The sequence below is a fragment of the Capra hircus genome (assembly GCF_001704415.2).
Source record: "Capra hircus breed San Clemente chromosome X unlocalized genomic scaffold, ASM170441v1, whole genome shotgun sequence".
In the NCBI taxonomy this organism is placed as follows: domain Eukaryota; kingdom Metazoa; phylum Chordata; class Mammalia; order Artiodactyla; family Bovidae; genus Capra; species Capra hircus.
The window spans coordinates 19,660,065-19,686,392 of NW_017189516.1; the positions used below are offsets into that span (position 1 = coordinate 19,660,065).

Below are 26,328 nucleotides of genomic sequence, written 5' to 3' on the forward strand. Positions count from 1 at the left end.
TGCCGCTTTTCTCGACTTGCGGGCGTTCGCAAGGGGTGGCAATATGCTTGCCAATCAGAATAGGCCAGGGATGACCGAGGGCTGACAGCGACCAATAGACGGGGTTGGCCAGAGCGCGCTCCCTTAGTAGGTGGATGGTGGTCGAAGCGCCGGCTCCTTTCTCATCGTCGCCATTTTGTGTTGGTGATCGCGGCCGGCTGGGAGTAGGCGACAGTGGGTTTCCCGGGGAGGGCAGCGCTCCTGGCGCTTTTCCCCTCCCCTCCTCCGCCCTTTTGCCTCCAGCCTCGGACTTGCTAGTTGCGCGGACCGGCTCGGGCAGAGCTGGAAGAGTTGGAGGAGGTGGCGGCGGGCCGAGGTGATGTCCGGGAGCCCTCCCTTGACAGCCCGGGCGCAGAAGGTGAGAGTCGACGCTGGTCGTGGGGGCGGAGGTAAGGGGCCGGGGGTGGAGGGGGTTGCATAGAGGACCCACGAGGGCAGACTGTGGTCGATGGGTCTGGGCTTCGCGCAGAACCGACCGATGCTTTGCACATTGTGAGCCTGGGAGAGGGTGTCTTTTTTTATTGTTTTTTGTTTTTCTCCTTTTGAGAGCAGAGGCGCCTGCGCGATTGGGGCACTGGATGGGTGCACGCGGCTTGGGGGAAGGGAGGGACGGATGGGAGTGGGCTCCTATGGCTCACTGTGTCTGCGACGCCGAACTTTTTCCGTGGGAGGCCGCTGTCTGCGACTTTTCTTTTTAGCCGAAAAAGTGTGCTCTCTGCTTTCGTGTGTGACTTTGGTACTAACCAACCCATGGGGAAGTGTTCTGTGGCTCTGGTCCTTATTCTTGGGTGGAGGAGAAGGGAGATCGTCGATCTGACTCGGGTCTCTATCCTCGGAACCTCTGTCTGTAACTCTGGTTATCCATGGGGAGGGGGTCCTTACCCATAGAGTCTTATTAGGACTGGCCGTAATCCACTTACTGGGTGGGGGAGGAAAGTTCAAGGAAGGTGTGTAAGACTTGACTGCTCCTTTTTTTGGGGAGAGGGGAGGTTCGTATTGGTTACTCTAATGCTTATTCTGTGAAAGGGGGGCCTGTGTGATTATGACCCGTATTTATTGTGGGTCCCTGTCCGTGGTTTTGGCCTGTAGTTCTTCGGGGCTCAAGCCTGTGACTTGGGTCCCTATCTGTTATAGATGCCTTTGCCAGATATACTGAGGGTTTTGTCTCTGGCTCTCATCCACTGGGTTCCCTGGTTGTGATTCTAAGTCTTACCCATCTGGGAGCAGGTAACTCTCATTCCCTGAGACTTTAGGAGGAAGAGAAAATTGGTAAGAGTGTATACATGAAGGAAAGGTGTGGTGGCAACCTAGTGTTGGGCAGGTGCTGTTAATGCCTGGCTTTTGCTTGATTGTTGTTCAGAGGGTGGGGCCTGAAGATTCAGGGATACTTTGTGGTGACCCCTGGCCCGGTCACATGGCTCTCGGCCCTCCTTGGTTCTCACTGCCGCACTGAGGGTTGCCGTGAAGTGACTGCTCTCCCATTCCAGCAGAATAACACAGTGCTTCAAAACAGGCTCCAAAAGGGCTGCTTTTAACCTCTGAGTAACTTGGGCCCAGAGCCCTGGGTAGGGAGCCGTCTTGGGGAACCTGGCTGTGCATAAGAGACAGGCTCAGGGCCAAGCCAGTTGCCGAGTGAGGGCCAAAACCGTGTTGGCCCAGAGCCTAGGGAGGCGGCAGCTGTCTCATTGCCAGGTTCGCCCCTTTAGCCCCGGAGCCTTTCATGGTCTCCTGCCGTCTCATAGTGGGCAGCCAGCATCTTCTTGGGAGGATGAAATGGCACCTGGCAGCTCATGGAAGGAGCCTGGTGGGTGCCTGGGACTCCGGTCATGAAAACTTGCCTCCATGCCTAGTGTGCCCAATCTCAGACAAGTTGTCCAGCACCGAGAGCCCACCCCCACCCCCGGGCAAGTAGCTCCAGGCTTGGTCTACCAGTCTCAGATGGCAAAGCCATGATCCCAGGATGGGTGGCACCACCAGGTCTCTCTGCAAGATGCTCTGTGCCTGCCGAGGGCTGTGCTATTTCCAGGGTGGCCGGCTCTAGCCTCGCGTTTGTAGGGAAGGGAAGCAGCAGGCCAAATAAGGGCTGCCTTCCTGCTCCAATCCTCAGGAGCCCTAGGAGTTGGGATACAGCGTTGCTGGGCTTGGGGACAGCAGAGAGCTTCGGCACCAAGCGTTTCTCAAGGAGACCCTCTCTGCCACAACTGCCCTGACCTCTTTCTTCCTTCTGCTCTTCCCAGAGTCCCTGCAGGAGGCATCACCCAGGCTGGCAGATCATGGTGGCAGCACTGGGGGTGGCTGGGAAGTGAAACGGAGCCAGCGGCTGAGGAGGGGCCCCAGCAGCCCTCGCAGGCCCTGTCAGGACATGGAGTATGAAAGACGGTGAGTTCCCCTCTAACCCCCACCCTCTCCCAAGCAGCTTAGGTTTGTTCCTGTGTGAGAATCGATCCAGGAAAGTGCTTGGAGGGGGCATCTGGGCAAGAAAAAATCAAACAGTGCTGCAGATGATTGGTTTCTTTTCAGCAAACATGTACTTGGCACTCAAGAGCCAGGACGTGTACTGGGCTCTGGGAGTGCATTGATAAACGAGACAAATAAGATTGCAGCCTTCTCCTCACTTAGGGTCTCACAAGGGAGGCCACACAGTTTCTGGTTGATAGGCACCACGTGCAGTTGAAGGGCGGGAAGGGATCAAGAGAAAGGGAGGCATGGAGACTGATGCCCAGGTTTCCACTTTGGATGGATGACCCAGGTAGGTATGGAAGGTATGGACAGCCACCACAGGACAGACAAAGGTGGGTGACAGGTGGGCAGTTATTGGGTTGTAAGTGCCTGTGGATTCTCAGGGGAGAGGTGTGGGCTGTAGCTTTGGGTTTGAGGGATGGATGGGGGAGGGGTTGCCTTCAGAGTCAGAAATTTGCCCAGAAAATGTATGGGGCAAACCAGGTCAGATAGTATTACTCAGCCACGGTCTTTTTAAGATCTGGGATTCAGGGACAGGATGGGGTGAAGTTGGTGTGGACACTCTTATCCAGTTATTTTTAAACTCTGGGACTAACCAGAAACAGATGGGACACTTGGTAAAATACAGAGATCCTAGATCACACCCTTACCATACTGGTGGATCACCTTACTTGATTCTAATGTAGATGATTCATTCCTGATATTTAAAGATTGTATAGAAAAGTAGACCTAACTGTCCCAGAGAGCCTCTATCAAAAGTCAGTAGATTTATGAAAAAGTCATGGAGGAAATAATTTTTTTATTGCCTTACAAAGTGTTTCTGCTACCACCCCCTTTTGAAACATGTAGAATTATAACATTTTGGTTTCTGAAAAGTGATGAGCCCGAATTTGAGATGTGGTTATCATCAGGTGTTATTCAGCCTTGACCTTTCAAAATGTCTTGTGAAAGGCATTCGATTTTGGATGGTATTCAATAGTAGTGCTGTGTGGCAATTTCTAACTTTGAGTAGGTAGCTTACTTGCCTCAGACTTCATTGCAGGGTAAAGCCACTGGCTTTCTTTGGGCTTTTAAAGAACCTCAAGTGCAAGGGTTTGAGTTAATCATACTTTTCCAGTTCAAGGTATGTTTCTGTCACAGGTTGGTACAAGACCGCCTCTTGCCATATTTATTTTTTCCTGTTTTATTTGCAATTCCCATAGCTGTAGGCAGCTGCTCTGTTGTCTTTGAAATGTATCCTTCTAAAATATGTGGTTTTGTTTGGAGTGTTTTCAATTTACACAAATGGCAGAATGTTACAGTTTTCATTCTGTTTCCTGAGCTTTATATTATTCAGCACTGCATTTTAAAGATCTGTCTGTATTGCTACCTGTATGTTAGTGCTTTGCTTCTAATTGGTCCCAAGGACACCATGGGGTGTGTCTGCTGCCTCTTATTTAATAATTCTCTCAAGGGTGGATATCTGTTCTTACATTTGGTGTGCTAAGACTCATCACTTTTTTTCTTAAAATCTGTCCTTTGAAAAATCTTCTCTATTCTTGTCTCTGGATCCCTAACTTTATTTACCTTTTGCATTCAGGTCTTTAAATCCATCTAGAGTCCACTTTTAAATATGTTATAATGTAGGTTCTGGTTTTATTTTCCTCCATATAGTAGGCAGTGTTCCTAGTATCACCCCCAAAATAGGTCATTCTTTCTTTATTGATTTGTGGTACCTCATCTCATCTCAAGTTCCCTCATGTACATGGATCTGTCTTGAGTGGTCTGATTTGTTGCATTGGTCTTTTTGCTATTCTTTTGCAGAACCTTAGCGTTCTGTGGCCTTATAGAATGTCTTAATAGTGCCTACTCTGCTCTTATTTTTAGAAGTTGACTTAGTCATTTTGTAGCTTTATGTAAAAAGTTATCAAGTCTTTCAAAAAGTTCAAAAACTTTGAGGTTGCATTAAATTTATATACTTCAGGAAAATTGTCATCTTTGTAAGTAGTCATCTCATCCTCTTAAACAGGTCATAAAGACCTACGAGGTTCATTTAAAGGACATAAAAATCTGAATAAACCAAAATACAGGTCTTGGATACTACCTTTTTTCCCCATTGATGTATGGTTGATGTACATTATTTCATGTGAACAGCGTAGTGATATATTTTGAGAGGTTACATTTGATTTATAATTATTACAAAATACTGGCTGTATTCCCCCTGCTGTCCAATATATCTTTGTAGCTTATATATTTTATACATAGTTGTTTGTACCTCTTAATGCTCTCACCTATCTTGTCCCTGTCCCTTTCCTTTTTTCCACTAGTAACCACTAGTTCTCTATATCTGTGAATTTATTTGTTTTGTTTTGTCATGCTCATACAGACTTTATCTTTCTCTGTCTGACTTATTTTACTTAGCATTAATACCCTCTAAGTCCATGCATGTTGTTGCAAATGGAAAAATCCCATTCTTTTTTTTTATGGCTGATTAATTCGTGTGTGTGTGTGTATGTGTATAACACATATTCTTTATCCACTCAGTTTATTGCTGGACACTTAGGTTGCTTCCATATCTTGCCAATTGTAAATAATGCTGCTGTGAACATTGGGGTGCATGTATCTTTTTGAATTAGTGTTTGATCTTTTTTTTTTTTTTTCAGATATATACCCAGGAGTGGACTGTTTTTAGTTTTTTGGGAAGCCTTCATACTGTTTTGCACAGTGGCTGCACCAGTTTACATTCCCACCAACAGCGTATGAAGGTCCTCTTTTTCTCCACATTCTCAACCAGCATTTGTTGTCTGTGTTTTTTTTGATGATAGTCATTCTGACAGGTGTGAGGTGATATCTCACTGTGGTTTTAATTTGCATTTCTCTGATAATTAACGATGTTGAGCATCTTTTCATGTGCCTCTTGGCCATCTGTATGTCATCTTTGGAAAAAATGTCTATTCAGGTCTTCTCTGTTTTTAAATCAAGTTTGTTTTTGTTTGTTTTGATATTGAGTTTATGAGCTGTTTATATATTTTGGATATTGATCCCTCATTGGTCGTACCGGTTGCAAATATTGTCTCCCATTCAGTCAGTTGTCTCTGTTTTGTTGATGGTTTTCTTTGCTGTGCAAAAGGTTTTAAATTTAATCTGGTTGTGTATTGTTTGTTAAAGTAATTCAGAGGTGCTTCAGTAGTTTTTATTGGCATCTTTTTTTTTTCTCAAGCTGGTATTTGCTGGGGTAAATGAACGCTGCTGATTTTTGTAAATTACCTTATCTCTGCTGTGTTCTCTTGTTATTTCTACTCAATCATTGTTGATTTTTATTGTCTTTCTAAATCAGTCCGGGCCTGATAAGCAACCTCCTTTGCTTTGGCATCAAGTGTGATGTGTACTGTAGGCTCTTAAAATGTAGTCTTTAATAAATCAAGAAAATTCTCTAATTTTGGTTTGCTAAAACCGATCATAAATGAGTATTGAACTTCATAATTACATGCTTTTTTCTCCTTTTGTCTATCAACTTCATAATTGCATTAAATTGCATCCTTGATATTCTTAAGGTATACCCTCCTTGATCATGGTATATATATATGTATGTTTATAACTTCTTACTTTGAAAAAACTTCAGATTTACCAAAAAAAAAATTGAAGTACAGTGAACTCCCTTAGTCCTCTACCCAGAAGCACTAACTGTAAATATTTTGCCACATTTGCTTTGCCTACCTACAAGCCTACTCTTTCCCTCCTTCTTCCCCCTCTCTTTTTTTCTCCTCCCCTCTCCCTTCCCCTCTCCTTCTCCTTTTTTATACGTAACACCTTTTTTTTTCAGAATCTTTTGAGTTAGTGGATGAGCAGTAAATACTATAGAAAATATTTAGTTCTTCTACTTTCTCTTTCATAATCACAAGATACTTATCAATATCAAAAAATTTAACATTGATTCAGTACTTTTGTCTTGTAAGTCTGTTTTCAGATGTCATCAGTTGTTCCAAAAACGTCCTTTTAGGACGTTTATAATACATTTTAATAGTTGATTGGGTTCCTCTCCCCATCATGAGTCTTTTTTTTAAACAGAATTTTCCTGACTCTTCTAAGTTGTTTCTTGTCCTTTGCTATTATAAACAGTGTCACATTGAATACTATTTCTGTATACATACTGCTTTAGCACATAAATTCCCAGAAGAAAAATTGGGGGTCAGAAAGCATATAGATTTTTAGTTTTGCCAGCTATTGCCAAGTTCCCCTCCATGGGGATCATTCCATTTTCACTCGTACCACCAATATGAGAGTGCCTATTTCCCATACAGCCCTGCCAACAGTTTGTTGTTAAACATTTGGACTTTTGAAGATTTGTTGAGTTAAAAACATTTGATCACAAGATCTTCCTTAGGGAAGAATTTCAAATAATATATGTAGATACTCCCCACTCTAGGAGGTAGAGATTAATTTTTCCTCCTCTTGAGTGTGGGCTGATTTAGTGACTTGCTTCTACAGAATAGAGTATAAGGGAAAAAGAAACTTTACAGCAGACCCCACCATAACCAGATGATCGAGTTCAGTGTCACCAGTAGTAAGTCATGTTGATAGCATGCACCTGAGATGTAGTGTGATCAAATGGGTAGCTCAGCTCTGTTGCTGCTGCTGCTGCTAAGTCGCTTCTGTCGTGTCCGACTCTGTGCGACCCCAGAGACGGCAGCCCACCAGGCTCGCCTGTCCCTGGGATTCTCCAGGCAAGAACATTGGAGCGGGTTGCCATTTCCTTCTCCAGTGCATGAAAGTGAAAAGTGAAGTGAAGTCGCTCAGTCGTGTCTTCGCGACCCCATGGACTGCAGCCTACCAGCCTCCTCCGTCCATGGGATTTTCCAGGCAAGAGTACTGGAGTGGGGTGCCATCGCCTTCTCCGTCAGCTCTGTTAACCTCATCTAATAACAAGAACATATCAGATATACCCAAGTTGAGGTACATTCCACAAATTACCTGACCAGCATGCATCAAAACTGTCAAGGTCATTAAAAAAAAAACGAGGCAAGACTGAGAAACTTTCACAGGCCAGAGGAAACTAGGGGCATGATAACTGAATGCAATACGGTATCTTGGATTCAATCCTGGAACAGAAAGAGGATAGTAGTGGAAAAATAGTGAAATGCTAATAAAATCTATAGATCAGTTAACTTTTTAGTTCTGACAAATGTACCATGGTTCTCTTAACATGAGGAGAAACTGTGTGAAGTGTATATGAGAATTCTATTATCTTTGAACTTTTCTGTAAATCTAAAATTATCGTTTTTTAAAATAAACTTTATCATGATTAGAAACTTTGGGACTTCTCTGGTAGTCCAGTGGTTAAGACTCCACACTTCCAGTGCAGGGAATATGAGCTTGATCCCTGGTCAGGAAACTTAAGATCCCACATGCCTCAAGGCAACTAACTCGCACACCTCAACTAGAGACCCCACATGCCACAACTAGGGATAAGCCTGCGTACTGCAACAACTGAGAGGAAGCACAGCCAAAAAATTAAATAAAATGTTTTTAAAAATTAGAAACTTCTGTACATCATAGAACACTATTCAAAAGGATGAAAAGACATTCTAAAGAGTGGGAGGATGTGTTTGCAAATCATATATCTTATAAGGGATTAACACCCGGAATATATCAAGAACTACAACAGTAACAGAAAAACCTAATTCAAAAATGGGCAAAAGATTCAAATAGACATTTCTTCAAAGAAGAGGTATAAATGACCAATAAGCACATGAAAAAAAGGCAAAGTAACAAGTGTTGATGACACTGTGGATAAATTGGCACCTGCATCACTGGTGGGAATGTAAAATTGTACAGATGCTATGGAACACTGGCAATTCATCAAAAAATTAGAGTTACCATGTCCTACTCTTTGCAGCCTCATGGACTGTAGCCCACCAGGCTCCTCTGTCCATGGAGTAGGCAAGAATACAGGAATGGGTTGCCATTTCCTACTTTAGGGGATCTTTCCACCCCTGGGATCGAACTGGTATCACTTGTGTCTCCTGCATTGGGCAGGTGGATTCTGTATCACTGAGCCACCTGGGAAACCCATAGGATTCAGCAGTTCCACTCCTGGGTATGTACCCTAAAGAACTGAAAATAGACTCAAACAGATACTTGTATACCGTTGTTCATAGCAGCATTATACATAGTATCCAAAATAACCAGTAGGTGAAAATAACCCAGTTGTCTGTCAACAGATGTGGTAGCCATAAAAAGAAATGAAATTCTGATACATTCTGCAACATGAACCTTGACAGCATTCTGCTGAGATAACGTGCCTGACACAAAGGCATAAATATTATATGGTTCCGCTTATATGAGGTGCGTAGAAAAGGCAAACTTACAGGGGAGAATAGAGGTTGCTAGGCAGGGTGGGGAATGATTATTTAATTAAAGGATGGAGTTTCTGTTTGGGGTGATGAAAAGCTTCTGGAACAGGTAGTAGTGATGATTACACAACATTGTGAGTGTACATTGTGCCACTCACTGAATTGTACCCTTTAAAATGGTAACATTTTTGTTAATTATGTATATGATTTATCACAAAAAAAGATTTGGGAAAATACACAAAAATAAATTTTAAGTGTTACAAAAATGAACTGTCCGGTATAGTTTTAATTTTCATCTTTTGTTGAGTGAGATAGAGCATCTTTTCAAGTATAAACCGTCTGTACAGTTGACCCTTGAACAACACAGGTTTGAACTGCACAGGTCTGTTGATATACAGATTCTTTTTTTTGATATAAATTTATTTATTTTAATTGGAGGCTAACTACTTTACAACATTGTATTGGTTTTGCCATACATCAACATGAATCCGCCACAGGTATACACGTGTTCCCCATCCTGAACCCTCCTCCCTCCTCCCTCCCCGTACCATCCCTCTGGGTCGTCTCAGTGCACCAGCCCCAAGCTTCCAGTATCATGCACCGAACCTGAAATAAGTACTACAGTGTGCTACAATCCATGGTTGAATCTGAGCATGTAGAGGAACCACAAATGCAGAGGGTCGGCTATGAATTATACTCGGATTTTCAACAGAGCAGAGGGTCAGTGCTTGTTCAAGGGTCAACTGTGTTATTTTCTGTAAATCCAGTTCTCTTTTTTTTTTCCCCATACCTTTTCCTTGTTTATTGTCTGTCTTGACTTGGCTTGTGATGGTTTTTGTTTTTCTGATTTTGTTTTTTTTCCCAAACAGATATGTTTTATTTTTATATGGTCAGATCTGATAGCCTTTTCTTGTATGGCTTCTTGATTTGGGTCACAGTTTTCTCCATTTTGAGATTATTAAAAAAAACTATCTCGTGTTTTCTTCTTTTCTTCTATGGTTTCATTTCTTCCATTTAAATCTTTGACCAATTTCAGATGAATTCTGGCTCATATGTGTGACGTATAGTCATAAGATCTTGCATATGTCTAGGTATTTAATCTTTTGATGCAATTACACTTGGAATCTTCTGACTTCTGAACAGTGGCTCTCTGAATACCAGCAAGGTATTTATTCCTGAATATTAATTTCTGAACACAGCATCTTGACTGATTTATTTGTAATGATTTTTCCATTGATTCTCTGAGGCAGAGGCAGATACATCCTCATATCATCTACAAGTAATAGTAATTTTACCATCTCCTTTTCAGCTTTTAATCTCTTTTTTCCTTTAATTGTTTACTAGCTAGTTTCTTAGAATAATAATCATGGTGTTGATAATGGGCATTCTAGTGTCATTTCTAACCAGGATTACGATCCTGCTAGTAGTAGTCTAGCTAGTAGTCTACGTTGGTGTCCAGTTTTTCTTGTTTTAAGTAGATACGTATTGGTTGCATTTAGAATACTGGGAGTTCCCTGCTGGTCCAGTGGTTAGGACTTAGTGCTCTTTAGAGTCATTATTTTATCAAGAGAGAATTATTGGGCACCTGCTGAGTATTAGGCACTAAGCTAAGCTTTGGGGAATACAGCAGTGAACCAAATAGGCGTGGTCCCTTCCCCAGACTCAATCACCAAAGAAATGCACATTAAATCAGTGTTGAGCTAATTATTTTACAGTTATTTCAGTAGGAGAAATTTTAACAAAACAGCTGCCAGCGCTAGCAAGGTGACCATGAAACAGAGGGGCAGAGTGGTCCAGTGCCCAGGGAGCTGAAGGGAAAGAGGTCGGCAGGGACCTCAGCCCACAGGACCTTGCAGGCCTTGTAGGATCTTGATGAGCATTTTGGTGTCTTGAGAATAAGAGGAAGCCATCAGAGGAGCATTGTGGTTGGGCTTGATTGGCTTTGCCTTATGAAACACTCACTTGCTTTGAGGGTGGAGAGAATGAACTGGAGGAGGCCTGGGTGGGGGCTGAGGAGACCAGGCAGGGGGCTACACCTGAAGGCCCAGTGAGGGAATGGAGAGGTGGGGAAGGGAAGGAGAGAAGTGGGCTGGCTTTGAGGGAGAGGTGGTGGCAGCCTGGGAATTAGGGGTTGGCCTTAGGGATCCCTGTGGGGGTGGAGCTGAGGACCTCTTTCGGAAAGGACTGTCCTTTCATCCCTTCCCATCCTTCTTTCCCCAGAGGGGGACGTGGAGACAGGACTGGCCGTTACGGAGCCACTGATCGTTCACAGGATGACAGCGGGGAAAACCGTAGCCGGGATCATGACTACAGAGACATGGACTACCGCTCATATCCCCGCGAGTACGGCAGCCAGGAGGGCAAGCATGACTATGATGACTCGTCCGAGGAGCAGAGTGCAGAGGTGAGGGCTGGGGGACCGGCTCCTGCAGGGCCTTGATCTGGCTGCAGCCCCGCGTGCAGTAGCTCTCCATTCCCATGCCTTCAGACTGTGCTCAAGGGCTTTGCCTCACCTGAAGGGTCTGTCCCCACTCCCCTCTCTGAGGGCTCCTCTCCCAGGTTGGGTCTCCCTGACCTCCACATGCTTGGCTCTGTACTTCTGAGGTCCCCTGGCCACCACCTCTCTCCCTTCTTCCCTGTTCTTCAGGGTTCACTGCAAGCCCTCTACTGCCTGCTCCCAGCCAGTTTGGGGACCCAGCATCTAGGGTCAGGAGGGTACCTGGATGTCACGTGGGTATCAACAAGCGGAGTGGCTCTGGGAGGCTAAGTGTGGGCATTCCCAGTGGTGGCAGAGCCCCTAGACAGAAAGGAAAGCCCCCTCAGGACTCTCCTCTGAGCTCCAGCTAGCCACTTCCATATTGGATAGTTAGCCCTGGCCTGAGGGGAAGGCATAATGCCCACCATCAGGGAGCCCCCATCTGAGGGGATGAAGCAGCCTTGCTTTATGCGAACCCCAGGTTGAGGGGGTACTCAGGGCCCTGGTCCACACAGGTACAGAGGAGTGGGAAGGGTACCCTTGCAACCCCAGCCATGGGAAGCAGAATATGGGCAGCCAGCCACCCTCTGGGGGTCCAGCACAAAGACCCCTATGGTGGGCAGTCAGGCTTCCTTGGTGGCAACTGTGAGCTGTGCCTGGATGTGTCCAGAGCACTGGGTGGGCCCTGGGTGGACCAGCAAGAGTGGAGAGTTGAGTTTTCTGGCCCCCGTGAGGGCAGGATGGGCATGGACCCAGGCCTGCCTTGCTTAGTGCTGAGCAAAGGGTTTGGGCAATGCCCAGGAATCCAGTGACCACACCCTGTTAGGAAGGAGCATGGTGGTGACGGAGGACTGGCCAGGCAGAGGATCAGGGACCGAGGGCCAGTGCTGTAGTTCTCGCAATCTTTGCCAGCCCTTGCTGGCTGACTCTGGCCGAGGTCTTAAGCGATTCCTAAACCCACAACTTGGTGACAGGGCCCAGGCTGGGAGTCTTAAGTGACGTGTGCCCTTCTGTGGCACAGGGAATAATTGTGCTTGTACTAGCTGAGCTGGTGAGGGAGGAGGGGGCAGAAAGAGTGTAGGGTTTAGTGTGCCAACCTCCAACAGTCTCGTCTCAGGGACGTCTGCTCACCTGTCTGTGGGAGTTCCTTCCCGACACCAACACTGCCCCCTGCTTCTCCCCAACTCCCCATCAAAGCAACCCCCGCAAAGCATCTGAGGGAGAATTTCAACTCCCAGGAGGATTGCAGTTTAGGGCCTGCCCACCTTGCCTGCCCCGAGCCTTTAGCCGGAGCCCGCCCACCCCTGGCTTTCAGAGCCTGCCTGCCTCGGAGAGCCAGCGGCCAGCCCCTAGGCCCACCCTCAGACTGACTGCCCGCCTGGTGTCTCTCGTCTCATTCTGTTGGCCAGGATTCCTACGAGGCCTCCCCGGGCTCCGAGACTCAGCGTAGGCGGCGGCGGCGGCACAGGCACAGCCCTACCGGCCCGCCAGGCTTCCCCCGAGACGGCGACTATCGGGACCAGGACTATCGGACCGAGCAAGGGGAGGAGGAGGAGGAGGAGGAGGAGGAGGAGGAGGAGGAGGAGGAGAAGGCCAGTAACATCGTCATGCTGAGGATGCTGCCACAGGCAGCCACTGAGGATGACGTACGTGCTCCCCATGTCCCTGGGCAAGCGGCAGAGCAGGAGGCCAGGCTGGGTCCCCTCCAGGGCCCTCAGCCCCTCCCTTACCCCCCACTTCCTCGGCACCTTTCAGCCCTTCTCCCCCCAGCCCTGTCCCCCAGCACTGCTCTGCCCCCGGGCAGGCCCCGTCATCTCCTAGTCTGGAAGGGAGGAGTGTGGCACAGGCTGGTTTGGCCAGGGAGCTGCAGCGGTGGCTGTGGGAGGGAATAGAGCATTCCTTCCACGCATTCTGCTGGTGATCATCCCTTCTGCATATGTCGATCAAAGGCCAAATGCTCACCAGGCCCGCTGCCAGATATTGCTGTGATGTGGAGACCCTGCAGGCTGGGGAGGCTCTCCATGGGATTTTCTGAGGTTTTATTCTCATTCCCTACCACCTGCTCTCTTTTGCCAGCAGCCCCAGATCTCCTCACTGGCACAACCACAGAGCCTTGAGTCCTCCTTCCTTCACTGCTGTTGCAGCCCTCCCACCCCATCTGCCTGTGTGACATTCCCTCCCTGTCCGTACCAACTTCCCTTCATGAGCAGGAAAACCCCATGTGGGCCACTAGAATAGCCTCCTCACTACCCTACCCAGTTCTCCTCCTCCTCCTCATGGCCTGTGAAGGCTCCACTCAGCTCTCCCCTGAAACCTGCTGGCTGCCTGTGCTGTCGCAGAGAAAACCCCACCTGTGTGTCTGAGAGCTCTCAGGTCTGGCCCACCTGCCCTGTTCAGGGTCAGGCAGTAGCTGCATGTTTCCATTTGTGGAGGATCTGTCACATGGTGGGCCACATGCACAGCCGCCTTACAGGGAAGGTCCTCTGTTTTTCATCCTACGGATGAGGAGGCCAGGCCCCTGGCAGCTGGCCCCAGTTCCCATAGCCAGCAAGTGACAGAGCAGAGTTGGGGTCTGAACCTGGGCAGCTGAGCCCCAGAGCCTATGTTCCAGCCGTTTCCTGAGCCCTCCCTGAGTATTGTGATCCTGATCTCCTGTGTCTCTCTCTTCTCCATTCTCATGTGTGCCTGTTGAACCTCCAATCTGTTGCTGACCCTGGTGAGGGCACTGAGGCCCAGAGGCATTATAGCCACTGGTCCAGAGTGCCCAGCACAGGCATCCAGTTGTTGGCGAGAGGCGCCACTGGCCTCAGGACCCTGCCTCACCTGGTCCAAATCCCAAGTTGCATCTGCAGCTTCGCCTGGCGTAGGTCATCCAGGAAGCTTTCCATACCCCACAGCTGTGCCTTTTGGTCTCAACCTCAAGTTCCTACTCTGTTCGTGATCTAGTGCCCATGGCTGGGCTTTGCTCAGACCCCAGTCCTTCCCAGTTTGGGGCTTGTGTCATGGGTCTCTCTCGATGCAAGCTGGAGGGCAGTCCATTCATGAAGGGCCAGGTTTGCGCCCCAGCTTTCCTTGCTTTGTGGCTGCAACAAGCCCGTTGTCAGACCACCCATGCACACCATTCTTGAGCTGCTGGCTCACTTGCTCTTGACATTCTCTGCCTCTGAAGGTCCTTACACTGCCATGCTTCACCTTGCAGCCCACCCCTTCCTTCCTTTGGTTCCCTCTGCAAATCTGGGGCTGAAAGCTGAGACTGGGTACTGGTAGGGGGCCGGAGCTGTGATCACTGGGGGAGAATCCCTGAGAGAGGGAGTGGATACAGTGTGCACAACCCCTGTGACCCCCCTGGGGTCCCAGAGACCTCCATCCAGCCCCTGGTACCCACAGACAGCCCCCTTGTGCTGAGCCTGCCTCAATCCATATCACCCCATACAGATCCGTGGCCAGCTGCAATCCCATGGCATCCAAGCGCGGGAGGTCCGGCTGATGCGGAACAAATCCTCAGGTGAGCTTTCGTTCCAGTACCCTCCCCTTCTGCTGGCCAGCCTCAGCCTCCGAGTCTCCCTCCTGCCTCTGCCTTCTCCCCCACCCTCCCCACCCTGCCTTCCTGCCACAGCTGGGAATGGGCCACTTGGGGGTACCCTCTCTTCTCTCACCCCTCCTCCCACCCTCCTCACAGCTCTGGCCAGGAGCCTCTGATGTGGGCCTGTCGGGGAGGGGGTGCAGCTGTGAGCTGCGCTGAGTGCTCCCCGGGGGCAGGGCCAGGGCCAGGCTCCAGGATCGTCCTCTGTGGGACTCTGAGAATCTGAGACGGTACCCCATCCCCCTCGTAGACTCCCTTCCTTCCCTCTTCTTCTCCTTTCCGTGCTCCTTGCTCTTCCTGACACTGTTCTGGTAACAGCCTCTGACCAGAAAGTAGGTCCCACCCATGTGTCCCAGGAGGGGAGGCAGGGGATGGCTCTTGTCCAAGAGTGCATCCCAAGGAACAGCCCAGGTTGCTGGCCTCGCTTGTTCCCTCCCTCCCTCTTGCAGGCTGCTTGGAGCTGGCCTGAGGTTAGTGGGCGGGGTGGGGTGTCTCTGCAGGATCTCCGGCCCAGGCTACCCAAGTCAGGCCCAGTGAGGCCTCGCTCTGCCTGGGCTTCTCTCTCCATCTTCAGTCTCCTCCCCACTCCTCCATCTGTGTGTGTGTGTGTGTGTGTGTGTGTGTGTGTATGTGTGTGTGTGTGTGTGTGTGTGTGTGTGTATCTCTCTGTCCCTACCTCTCACTCTCTCTGTAATTATACCATTTCATCCTCCTGTGCATCCTAACGGTTATTCTTTTGGAGATCAAGCATGCCCCGCCGTGTCTAAGCCCTCCCAGTGTGTGCACCTCCAAAGGAGGAGCTGCTTTCCGGCGGCCTCAAGCCCTGGATCCTTCTCCCAGCCCTAGCCAGGCCTGGAGTCTCTCTTGGTAGCATGTTGGTCTTGCTCTGCTGCACCCTAGCCAGGCTGGCAGGATTCTGGTCTCCCCGGGGTGGTGTTCCAGGCCCCCTCTGTGGCCCCGGGTGCTCCTACCATGGCCCTACAGATTCTTTAAGGTCTCCTTGGACTACCTGGCCCCCATTCTCCTGCCATCTTGGAGGACCTGGACTGGGGTGGCTATAGTCTTCCCAGCTTGGCCCTGAGGTGGCTCCCTGGGGAGTCCCACCTTCCCTGCATGGTGGTGAGGCTGAGGGGAACATTGTGTCCCTGACTTCCCCTGGTTCCTGATGGTCCTGGAGCCTCTCCAGCCTCACCAAGCAGCCTAGCCCCGCTTCTCTTTTGCTCCTTCCATTACACACCTGTTGTGGGACCCCTCCTGGACTACCCTGGCCTCGTGCTGGGCCTCACCATTCCAGTTGGTGATTCTGGCCCAGGTGAAACCATCAGCCTGCCCCTCTGCCCTCCTTCCTTTTCTGGAGACAGACCTCTCCTTGTACTTTTTCCCTCCCAGCTCCTTCTCTCCGTCTCTGTCACCCCAGGCTGTCTGGGCAGGTGTGCCTGAGCCCCCATCTCTGTCTTTCTTCCCAGCTACCGTGTGTGTATCCCCCGCCCCCAACTCCTCTCCGGCTGTGTTTTCCTGCCTCCCTTCTTCCCTCCTTCCTGCCCCTACCGACCATCTCCCTGGCCTCCCACATCCTGGTCTTTCTCTCTTTGCTTTTCTCTCTCCCTTTCTTCCTTTTTCCTCTCTCCACTTCCCTCTCTGCCCCCCATCCCCAGTCCTCTCCCCTCGGGTCCCGCCCCCGGGAACGCCGTGTGTCCAAAGCTGTTGACTAACCCACTGCGTCTGTATCTGAATGCTGTCTCCAGGTCAGAGCCGGGGCTTCGCCTTCGTCGAGTTTAGTCACTTGCAGGACGCTACACGATGGATGGAAGCCAATCAGGTTGCTTTGCCGCACTTGAACCCCCCCCCAAACAAATACTACTTTGTAATCGAGCGCTCCCCATCGCCTGATTCTTACGGACACAGTTCCCTGCCCTGTGGTCCTGTGTCTCATCCCCCCCAACCCCTCTCTCTACCCCTTCCTGACCCTCACTATCTCCTCTTCCTGTCTCTCGCTACCCACTGGGCTTCCCATTAAGAGCCCACACTTGCCACTGGCCCTTCCCGCTGGTCAGGCGCTAGCTCTACCTCTCCTCCTCTCCCAGCTGAGTTTTAAGAGGAAGGGCTGCCTTGGGGGTGGTAGGGGGGTTCTTCCACCCAGGTGCCCACTCCCCGGGGGACCACCCTGCCCTGGGGTGAGGCAGAGCCAGGACTTTGTTTCACTCAGGCACCACTGCAAGTCCAGCCGCTGGGGAAGCTTAGTTGTTGGCATTACTAATTAGCAAGTCCTGTTTTGCCAGCTCTCTCCCTGTGAGCTTGGCCCTGTGATTTCCATAGGACAGGCCAGCAGGATTCTATTGACCTAAAGTACCAGTCAGGGGTCATAGTTTCATTCACCAGGACTCACTTTGGTGCCCCACCCCTCCCACTGCACCTGGCCTGCCCAGGAGTCTCCACTGGGGACAGGCCTGCCCTCCCAGCAAGGAGTCTTGCTGTCCGGAAGGGAGGGGAGCTCACTCCCCCAGCCTGGCATGGGCTCCTAACCCAACAGCTTTGGGACCTTCAGAGACCCAAAGCTTCTGCTCACCCACCCAGAGCCCAGCTGACTGCTATGGGGCACTGTGCCTCGGGCCGGGGGAAGGGGAATGGGGCGATGGGGCGATATGGCGGCCCTGGGGCCATCTCTGCTGGTCCACAGGCTAGTGGGCCCAAGGACCCAGCTGGCCACGGGAAGACAGCTTCACTGCAGGACCGTCCATCTTTTAAATATGGCTCTTTCTTTCTCCCCTTCTCCAGCACTAGCGCGCGTGCGCTCTCTCTCTCTTTCTCTCCCCTCCTCTCCCTCCCCTCCCTGTCCCCTTCATCCCAAGTGTAGCCTGTGTAGTGCTGGCCCTGGGTGTGGCCTGGCAGTGTTAGGGCTGAGTGGGGGTTTGCCGCACTGTCCGGCAAGCTTCGGGCAGCCGAGCACTGTATGCCTGGTGGAGTGTGTTCACGTGTGCGTGCCCGGAAAGGCAGCAAACAGCTGCGCCCGAGGGCTGTGGCTCTTTCCCTCCCTCCTTCCCTTCCTTCTTCCCTTGTCAGTTCTCCGACCTCCCTCCGTTCCCTGTCCCTCATCCATCCAGCTGAAGGGCTCGCTCACTCTCTTCTCCTGTGCTGAAACGGTGCGTGGGGCACTGCTGCCCAGGCCTCACTGTGCTCTGCTTTTCCCCGCAGCACTCCCTCAACATCCTGGGCCAGAAGGTATCCATGCACTACAGCGACCCCAAGCCCAAGATCAATGAGGACTGGCTGTGTAATAAGGTACAGGGGCGGTGGGCAGCAGGTGCCATGGATTGAGACAGCCGCGGCAGGGGTGGCAACATGTCTGTCTCCCTGGGGCCTCTGAGTGGTGTGGGCATGGAGGAACTGGCTCAGCTCCAGCAGCACCGCTCATTGCCTCCCCCACGACTCCCCTCCTCGTCCACCCAGCCAGCTGCCAATTCATACTGAGCTTTCACTCAGTGCCAGGCTCTGCCCTCATGCAGCATGATATTGCCTGAGACCCCAGTAGATGTCACACAGACGTTTATGTGAGTGACTAGTGATGGTGAAGCATAACATGGTGTATGAAAAGTGGGCATCAGGGCCAGACTGGCTGAAATTAGACTCCCTCAAAATCTCCCTTGAGGTCAGAGTATTAACCTCTCTTTGCCTCACTCTCCCCATCTCGAAAATGCAAATACTAAATACCCAGAGGTGGTCAGAAGGATTGAAATGCAGTGATGAGAGGGTAGCACTTGGAACAGCACCTGTCAGCTGCTGTCCTGAATAACGTGTAGGGTGTTCTGAGAGCTTGTGTCAGATGACCCAACCCCTGACAGAGCCAGGTCCACAGAGACTGACTGTACAAGCTGTAGGTCTTTGCGGTCATGTTCCCTGGGAGGAGGCTAAGGCTCAGAGAGATGGAACCTTGAGCTGCGTCTTATTCCTAATCATAGGCTGTGGGTGCCACCGTGGGTTCAGGTCCCCCCTTAGGCCAACCTCACCTTCTGCAGCCGGCTGGCAGCCCTGAGACCTAAGTCCTGAGAGCTTGCAGGGGCCCCCAAGCCTCTCCCCAAGAAGAACTCTGCCCAGTAAAGTGGGGGGGGCCTCTTTGTTTGAAAATGATAAGAGTAATACCAGAAGGCAAATGTCCAACCTCTCTGGAGAGAGTGACAGGAGGACTCACTCCATCTCCTGTATTTTCAGATGCTCCTTAAAACTAGGGCAGTCTGTTCTTTCCTCTCCTTTATCTACCACATCCTGTTGCTCTCTGGTCTTGTCACGTCCATCACACAAACACCTTCCATTGCCATTCTCACTGTGCAGGCTGGTCCTCACCCCTCCTCCAGACAGTCACCATGGGCCCCTCTCTGGTTTTCTGGCCTCTTGCCTGTCTCCCACTCCCTCACCTTTGGCATTCCTCACACCCACTTCTGACCATGTCCCTCCAACTCTGCCAAAAACCTGCACATATCTGAACATGAGTGTGACGCTCCTCTGGGATCTAATGTCACCTTACTTCTCTAGCCTTGGCTTTTGCCTTTCTCTCCACCCTCCTACACCAGCTACACAAAATGTCTTGTGTCCTCTGCTAGCAAGTGCTTCCCAGCAAAACCAAACCTCTGGGCCTCCCAGGTGAAACAGCCATGCGGACTATACCCAGCTGAGTAAGCTGGGCCTCAAGGCCCACTCCTCTCCTGGAGTCCCTGGTGGTGACCATTTCCAGATTGACCTGCTGCACCTCTGTGCTACATCCGCTCCCTACTGTTAGGCCGCATGCTGCGGAGAGCCTGGCATGGGAACAGTGCTCAGGACTTGACCGTGGATCAGAGACCGAAATGTGGTGAAAACTGGGGGTCTCCAGAGGCTGCAATGCCTAAGGCAGATTTATTTCTCAAGAGTGGCAAGATCCAACCTCGAGATGAAGGGGTGAGGCCTGGCAGGAGAGGGGCTACTGACTTTTTTAAGGATAGAAAAGTGATGAAGGTTTCTGAGAAGGAAAGTACGTTCTGGGAAGAGGAACCTACTTGGAAAGGACTTTGGAGGCGGAAACGTCTCTGAGCTGGTCCCTTGGAGGAGACAGCAGTTGGTAACAGAGGTAGGGGGTGGGTTACGGACTCCTGAGTTGAGGGGTGGGCGCTGAGGAGAAATTTGAAACCATGTAAAGAGTTGTGTGTCTGAGAATGACAGCCATTCCCCAAAGCCCTTTGCTCCCCCCTCCCCCGACCCTGGGACCTTCCTGGGGCATGGCGGGATCCCTGGAAGATTTCTGGATCCACGTTTGGAGGGTGCAACGGAAAGCCCCCACCCCCCACCCCCTGCTGCCTCTGACAGCCTGGCCTGTGCCTCACAGTGTGGCGTCCAGAACTTCAAACGCCGCGAGAAGTGCTTCAAATGTGGGGTGCCCAAGTCAGGTACGGCCTTCCTACCTCCCTCTTCCTTGGGACACTGTGGGGAGAGGGGCGAAGGGTGACAGGTCACAGCTCTGGAAGGAGGGTGACAGGTCACAGCTCTGGAAGGAGGGTGACCTGCCTGGGAGCTCCTTCCAGTTTGTCACCAGCCTCTCTCCTGATGCCCCTAGCAGAGGCGGAGCAGAAGCTGCCCCTGGGCGCGAGGTTGGATCAGCAGACGCTGCCGCTGGGGGGTCGGGAGCTAAGCCAGGGCCTGCTGCCCCTGCCACAGCCCTACCAGGCCCAGGGAGTGCTGGCCTCCCAGGCCCTGTCACAGGGCTCGGAGCCAAGCTCGGAGAATGCCAATGACAGTGAGTCCATTGCTCCTTCCTCTCTGCCTTAGGGTGTCTAGGCTGGGCTCCCTGAGGCCAGAGAGACGGTGGTGACCAGGACTTAGTCTTCCCGGGGGTCCACCGGGTTTGGAGTCAGACACATAATGTAGGGAGAGCAGAAGAAGAGCATTACCAAACTCTACTTGAAGGGTGTGTTGAGATGATTCTCACCAGGCAAGTGGCTGAGCTGGGACTTGGGCCGACAAGCAGAGAGGAAGAGGTGGGAGGAAGCAACAGGTACAAGAACATGGAGGCCAGGGAGAGGAAGCAGTGGGGAGCCAGCAGAGGGCAGGGCTGGAGGGGGTTATCGGTGCTCCCTAATGTTGAGTCCCTTCCCACAGCCATCATTTTGCGCAACCTGAACCCGCATAGCACCATGGACTCCATCCTGGGGGCCCTGGCACCCTATGCAGTGCTGTCCTCCTCCAATGTACGCGTCATCAAGGACAAGCAGACCCAACTGAACCGTGGCTTCGCCTTTATCCAGCTCTCCACCATCGTGGTGAGGGCGGCACAGGGGGGGGCCGGGCAGCCAGAGTCCCGGCCCCCAGGGCGGGGAGGAGGGACATTGACCCTAGCTCCCCAACCGCGGCCCCAAACCTGGAAGTGGGGCAATGGAGCCGGGGGCCTCCCCGGGCCTGACCCTTCTGCCCTGCCCACCCCCAGGAGGCAGCCCAGCTGCTACAGATCCTGCAGGCCTTACACCCACCACTTACCATCGACGGCAAGACCATCAACGTCGAGTTTGCCAAGGGTTCTAAGAGGTCAGGGCCCCACCTGTGTCCCTTCTCAGCCTGCCCCCCAGCCTGGGGCCTCCTGTCTCACTTCCAGTCTCTGACATCCTCCCCAGGGATATGGCCTCCAACGAAGGCAGTCGCATCAATGCTGCCTCTGTGGCCAGCACTGCCATTGCCGCGGCCCAGTGGGCCATCTCACAGGTACTCAGAGACTCCCCTCCACCCCAGCTCCCCCATACCTGGGCCACCTCCACCCTCCCGCTCCCTCTCTGCAAACAGGAGGGCTGCCTTGCTGTAGCGGCTTCCCGTGGACCAGAAACCCTCTCCCGATGGTTGCCGGTGTGGGCTGCAGGGGCCTCATGGCAGCTCCATTCCCCAGCCCTTCCTCCCAGGCTTCCCTTTCCAGGGCCACGCAGCCGCTTTTCTCTTCTGTTTGGTGCTCATGTGTCATTGTGAATTGTTTCAACTTTTTTTGATAAAAGGGAACTTAGGAGTGGCTGTAAGAAAATTGGGAGAGGAAAATATAGGCGGGGAGGATGGTATCTTCCCTGGTCTGACCCCCCAACCCATATAACACACAGCGCATCTAGCAATGTCAGCTCTGGGAGTGTTTTGGCACTTGTCTTTGTTCCAGTCTTGTTTTTGTCACCACCCCGCTCCGCTGTGGCCCGGTGTTCTTGTCTGAAGGCTGCATGGTTTCTGTCAGCAGACAGACACTAGCTTCCCTTGTGGGCACATGCCTCTTAGCCGGTTCCCCTCCCCTCTACACCACCTCCTCTGCTAATGAGCCCCTCCCACCTGCCCCTCAGGCCTCCCAGGGTGGGGAGGGTGCCTGGGCCACCCCCGAGGAGCCAACGGTCGACTACAGCTACTACCAACAGGATGAGGGCTATGGCGGCAGCCAGGGCACAGAGTCCTCTCTCTATGCCCATGGCTACCTCAAGGGCGCAAAGGGCCCTGGCATCACCGGAACCAAAGGGGACCCAGCTGGAGCAGGTGAGCCTCAGCGTCTCCCCCAAACCCACGGTGGGGACTGGCAGGCCTAGGGTCCTGGGTCCTGCCATTCACATTCTCTCTTCTCTGTTGCCCTTCCCAGGTCCCGAGACCTCCCTGGAGCCTGGGGTGGACTCTGTGTCCCTACAGGCTTTCTCCCGTGCCCAGCCTGGTGCCACTCCTGGTGTCTACCAGCAGTCAGCAGCTGAAGCAAGCGGGAGCCAGGGCGCTGCCAACAGCCAGGTGAGGGAAATCAAGGGGGAAGGGTCCTTGGGGGGCTCCTGGGTGACATGGGGTCACTGGCAGACACTGAGCCTTGTTCCCTGTTCTTGCCCCCGTGACCAGTCATACACCATCATATCACCTGCTGTGCTCAAGTCAGAGCTCCAGAGTCCCTCCCATCCCAGCTCTACCCTGCCACCGGCCACGAGTCCCTCTGCCCAGGAGTCCTACAGCCAGTACCGTGAGTAGCCACAGCCTGCAGCGAGGGGCAGGGGGCTCCTTCACAAAGCAGCGAGGTGTGTGACACCCCTCCCACACACTTGTCACTCCCCAGCTGTTCCTGACGTCTCCACCTACCAGTACGATGAGACATCTGGTTACTACTACGACCCCCAGACTGGCCTCTACTATGATCCCAACTCTCAGGTGATGGGGCGGCCCGGAAGGGGAGGGGGTGGTGTCTGCTCCGCGGCATCTCAGTCCTCCCTCACGTCCCTTCTCCCGTCACCCCAGTACTACTACAATGCCCAGAGCCAGCAGTACCTGTACTGGGATGGGGAGAGGCGGACCTACGTCCCTGCCCTGGAGCAGTCAGCTGACGGGCATAAGGAGACAGGAGCGCCCTCCAAGGAGGGCAAAGAGAAGAAGGAAAAGCACAAGACTAAGACGGCCCAACAGGTGAACACTGGGAGCCCAGCAGTCACTGTCCGTTAGGTGTCTTCTGGGCAGTATCTGTGCTTGAGAGAGACCCGGCTCCTGGTCCAGCTCTGCTCTGCACTGTGTGATCTTGAGCCAGGGCCGTCTCCTCGGTACACAGTCAGGCTGCCCACCTTCCTGAGGTGGCCACTGCCGTCCAAGTGCAGCCTATCCACTATCCTGTCCCCTGGTGGGAACCTTTGTGCTGTTGGTGACAGTGTGGGCTGGTCTGGGCACACCTGAAGCCAGGCTAACCCTTCCTAGGGAAACAGATGCACAAGTCTGCTCCTGTGGGCCCAGAACCCCACCTGATGGCGTGTATTCATCTGTCTGTGTATACACATGCCAGAGAACTTCTTCCAGGCCCATCGGGGGGTGGGCAGGAAAACAGCCATTGCAGTGTTCTGTGGTGGTGGGCAGTTGGAGGGAACCTCCATGTCTTCTCTGAGGAGGAAGAGTGTGACAGTCTGGGTGCAACACTTAGAAGCAAGAACTTCGTGTTCCCTTGATAGCCTGGTAAATTCTAAAACTGATGGTGTGCCTGGGTAGGGATTGGGCATCAATACGAAATGTGGCGTAGAATCACACCTGTTAATTAAAATTGTATGCCAAGCAAGCCATTCTATGCATTTCAGAATGATGAAAACTCACAGCGACCCTAATAGCATGGACATCTATGAGGAGAATAGGGACACAGCAAGGGAGGGGCTTGCTGAGGAGCACTAATGACAGGATGACAGAGAAATGGGGACTTTAACCTCTGCCTCTCTGTCCTTCCACTTGAGGCTGCAGGGCAGGAAGGGGCGGGCTGCTACAAGGGCAGTGGTTGGAGTTGGTGACCCCAGCAGTTGGTAGATTCCTAGGAGCCTCACCCCACCACCACCCTCATCCCTAGATTGCGAAGGACATGGAACGCTGGGCCCGCAGCCTCAACAAACAAAAAGAAAACTTCAAAAACAGCTTCCAGCCCATCAGCAACTTGCGAGATGATGAAAGGCGGGAGTCAGCCACCGCCGATGCAGGCTACGCCATCCTCGAGAAGAAGGTGTGTTGTGGCCATCCATCTGTGCTCTGTCCCCAGGCTTGTCATCCCTTTGGTCCTTCTGTGGAGTCCCTGAATTTCCCTGTCCCTCCACCCCTGGTGCTTCAGATGGTAAAGAATCTGCCTACAATGCAGGAGACATGGGTTCCATCGCTGGGTCGGGAAGATCTCCTAAAGGAGGGCATGGCAATCCACTCCAGTATTCTTCCCTGGAGAATCCCATGGACAGAGGAGCCTGGTGGGCTATAGTCCATGGCGTTGCAAAGAATCGGACATGACAGAGCAACTAACACTTCCATTTTTCCACCCCAGGGAGCACTAGCTGAGAGACAGCACACCAGCATGGACCTCCCCAAACTGGCCAGCGATGACCGCCCAGTGAGTGCCTGGGGCAGAAAGAAGGGTGGGGGGTTGTGAACTAGCCAAGCCTGACCTCTTGCCTTCCCCTTTTCCAGAGCCCACCTAGGGGGCTGGTGGCAGCCTACAGTGGGGAGAGTGACAGTGAGGAGGAGCAGGAACGCGGGGGCCCAGAGCGGGAGGAGAAGCTCACCGACTGGCAGAAGCTGGCCTGTCTGCTTTGCCGGCGCCAGTTCCCCAGCAAGGAGGCGCTCATCCGGCACCAGCAGCTCTCCGGGCTCCACAAGGTGACTGAGGGAGGCCTGGCAGGGAACCCCAGCCTGGCCTGGCCCAACCGCTTCACTCTCCTCCTGTCCTCCTTTACAGCAAAACCTTGAGATTCACCGGCGAGCCCACCTGTCAGAAAACGAGCTGGAGGCACTTGAGAAGAATGACATGGAGGTGAGGTGTGACCCACTCCCCGGCTCCATCCGTCGGTCCCTTGCCAAGCACCCCGTCTGTCATGCAGGCAACTGGTGCGGGCAAGTTCCTCAGCTAGACACAGCCTGGCTGCCATCAGCCACCTCACATCTGTCCTCATGCACGAGCTTCTTCCCAACTACCCCGTGTTGGCAGGAGGCTGGTAGCTGCAGGACCTCAGACCTGTTGGCCAGATCTGATTCCCTGTGGGCCCCCCGACCCCAGCTGTGCCCATGTTTCCTGCAAAGAGCTGTCAGCCTGTTCATTCTCACACATATACACTGTTTCAGCAAATGAAGTACCGGGACCGCGCAGCTGAACGCAGAGAGAAGTACGGCATCCCTGAGCCACCGGAGCCCAAGAGGAGAAAGTACAGCAGCATGTCTGCGGCCTCCGTGTGAGTGTCCAGGGCCAGGTGAGGGGCGTGGGGCCAGCAGGTCTGCCGCTCACACTGTGCCCCTGTCCCCTGCAGGGACTTTGAGCAGCCCACGCGGGATGGGCTGGGCAGTGACAATATTGGCAGTCGCATGCTCCAAGCCATGGGCTGGAAAGAGGGCAGTGGCCTGGGCCGCAAGAAGCAGGGCATTGTGACTCCCATTGAGGTGAGCCTGCTGGGATCCCTTGCCCATCCTCCAGTGCTCTCCACTGTAGCCTTGACTGACTAACAGAGTCTGCCTCCTTCACACAGGCCCAGACACGGGTGCGGGGCTCTGGCTTGGGTGCCCGAGGCAGCTCCTATGGGGTCACGTCAACTGAGTCCTACAAGGAGACGCTGCACAAGACAATGGTGACCCGCTTCAACGAGGCCCAGTGAACAGCTGCAAGATCTACTTATACTTGCATCAGGTGTCCAGCGTGGGGCGGGGGAAAATGAAATATTGGGTGGTTAAAGCGAAGCCTTGCACCTGTCTACCAGCCCTACTCCCCAGCCAGAGAAGCTGTGACCAAGTCAAACTTTGAGTTGCAGACTTTTATTGGAAAACTGGGCTGGAATCACCCTTGTTTTTGTAATAAAAGCTGAAAAGTCCGCAGCTTGTGTCTCTTTCTCATGTCCCAGAGTGGTCTGTGGCCCATGCAGACATGGGGACATAAACACAGATAGACAAGGCTTTGTCAGGCTGAGGTGGTTGGCAGTGGTGGCATTCACAGT

The 26,328-nt window shown here is 52.2% G+C and overlaps 1 protein-coding gene across 13 annotated transcripts; it reads left to right on the forward strand.

Annotated features, from left to right (window-relative positions):
* On the forward strand, nt 1-26,209 carry RBM10 (RNA binding motif protein 10). Of its 13 annotated transcripts, none has more exons than XM_018043638.1 (24): nt 1-428; nt 2,277-2,418; nt 11,052-11,235; nt 12,717-12,953; nt 14,743-14,812; nt 16,636-16,709; nt 18,083-18,169; nt 20,244-20,304; nt 20,472-20,651; nt 21,014-21,174; nt 21,339-21,436; nt 21,523-21,610; nt 22,219-22,405; nt 22,506-22,645; nt 22,748-22,865; nt 22,959-23,050; nt 23,138-23,302; nt 24,216-24,365; nt 24,675-24,740; nt 24,818-25,006; nt 25,086-25,160; nt 25,469-25,575; nt 25,651-25,780; nt 25,867-26,209. In XM_018043638.1, the coding sequence occupies exons 1-24, from the start codon at nt 359-361 to the stop codon at nt 25,990-25,992; spliced, it is 2,997 nt and encodes a 998-aa protein (XP_017899127.1). In that variant the 5' UTR covers nt 1-358; the 3' UTR covers nt 25,993-26,209. The 13 variants fall into 13 exon arrangements, with proteins under 13 accessions (XP_017899127.1, XP_017899131.1, XP_017899129.1 ...); XM_018043642.1 differs by having other exon boundaries at nt 22,291-22,405; XM_018043640.1 differs by having other exon boundaries at nt 21,014-21,171.
* The last annotated feature ends 119 nt before the right edge of the window (nt 26,210-26,328 follow it).

Coding starts and splice junctions, on each gene's coding strand:
- RBM10 (XM_018043638.1), top strand. CDS start 359: ATGTCCGGGAGCCCTCCCTTGACAGCCCGGGCGCAGAAGGTGAGAGTC. Junction 12,954..14,742: donor AGGCAGCCACTGAGGATGAC/GTACGTGCTCCC, acceptor CACCCCATACAG/ATCCGTGGCCAGCTGCAATC. Junction 23,303..24,215: donor AGACTAAGACGGCCCAACAG/GTGAACACTGGG, acceptor CCTCATCCCTAG/ATTGCGAAGGACATGGAACG.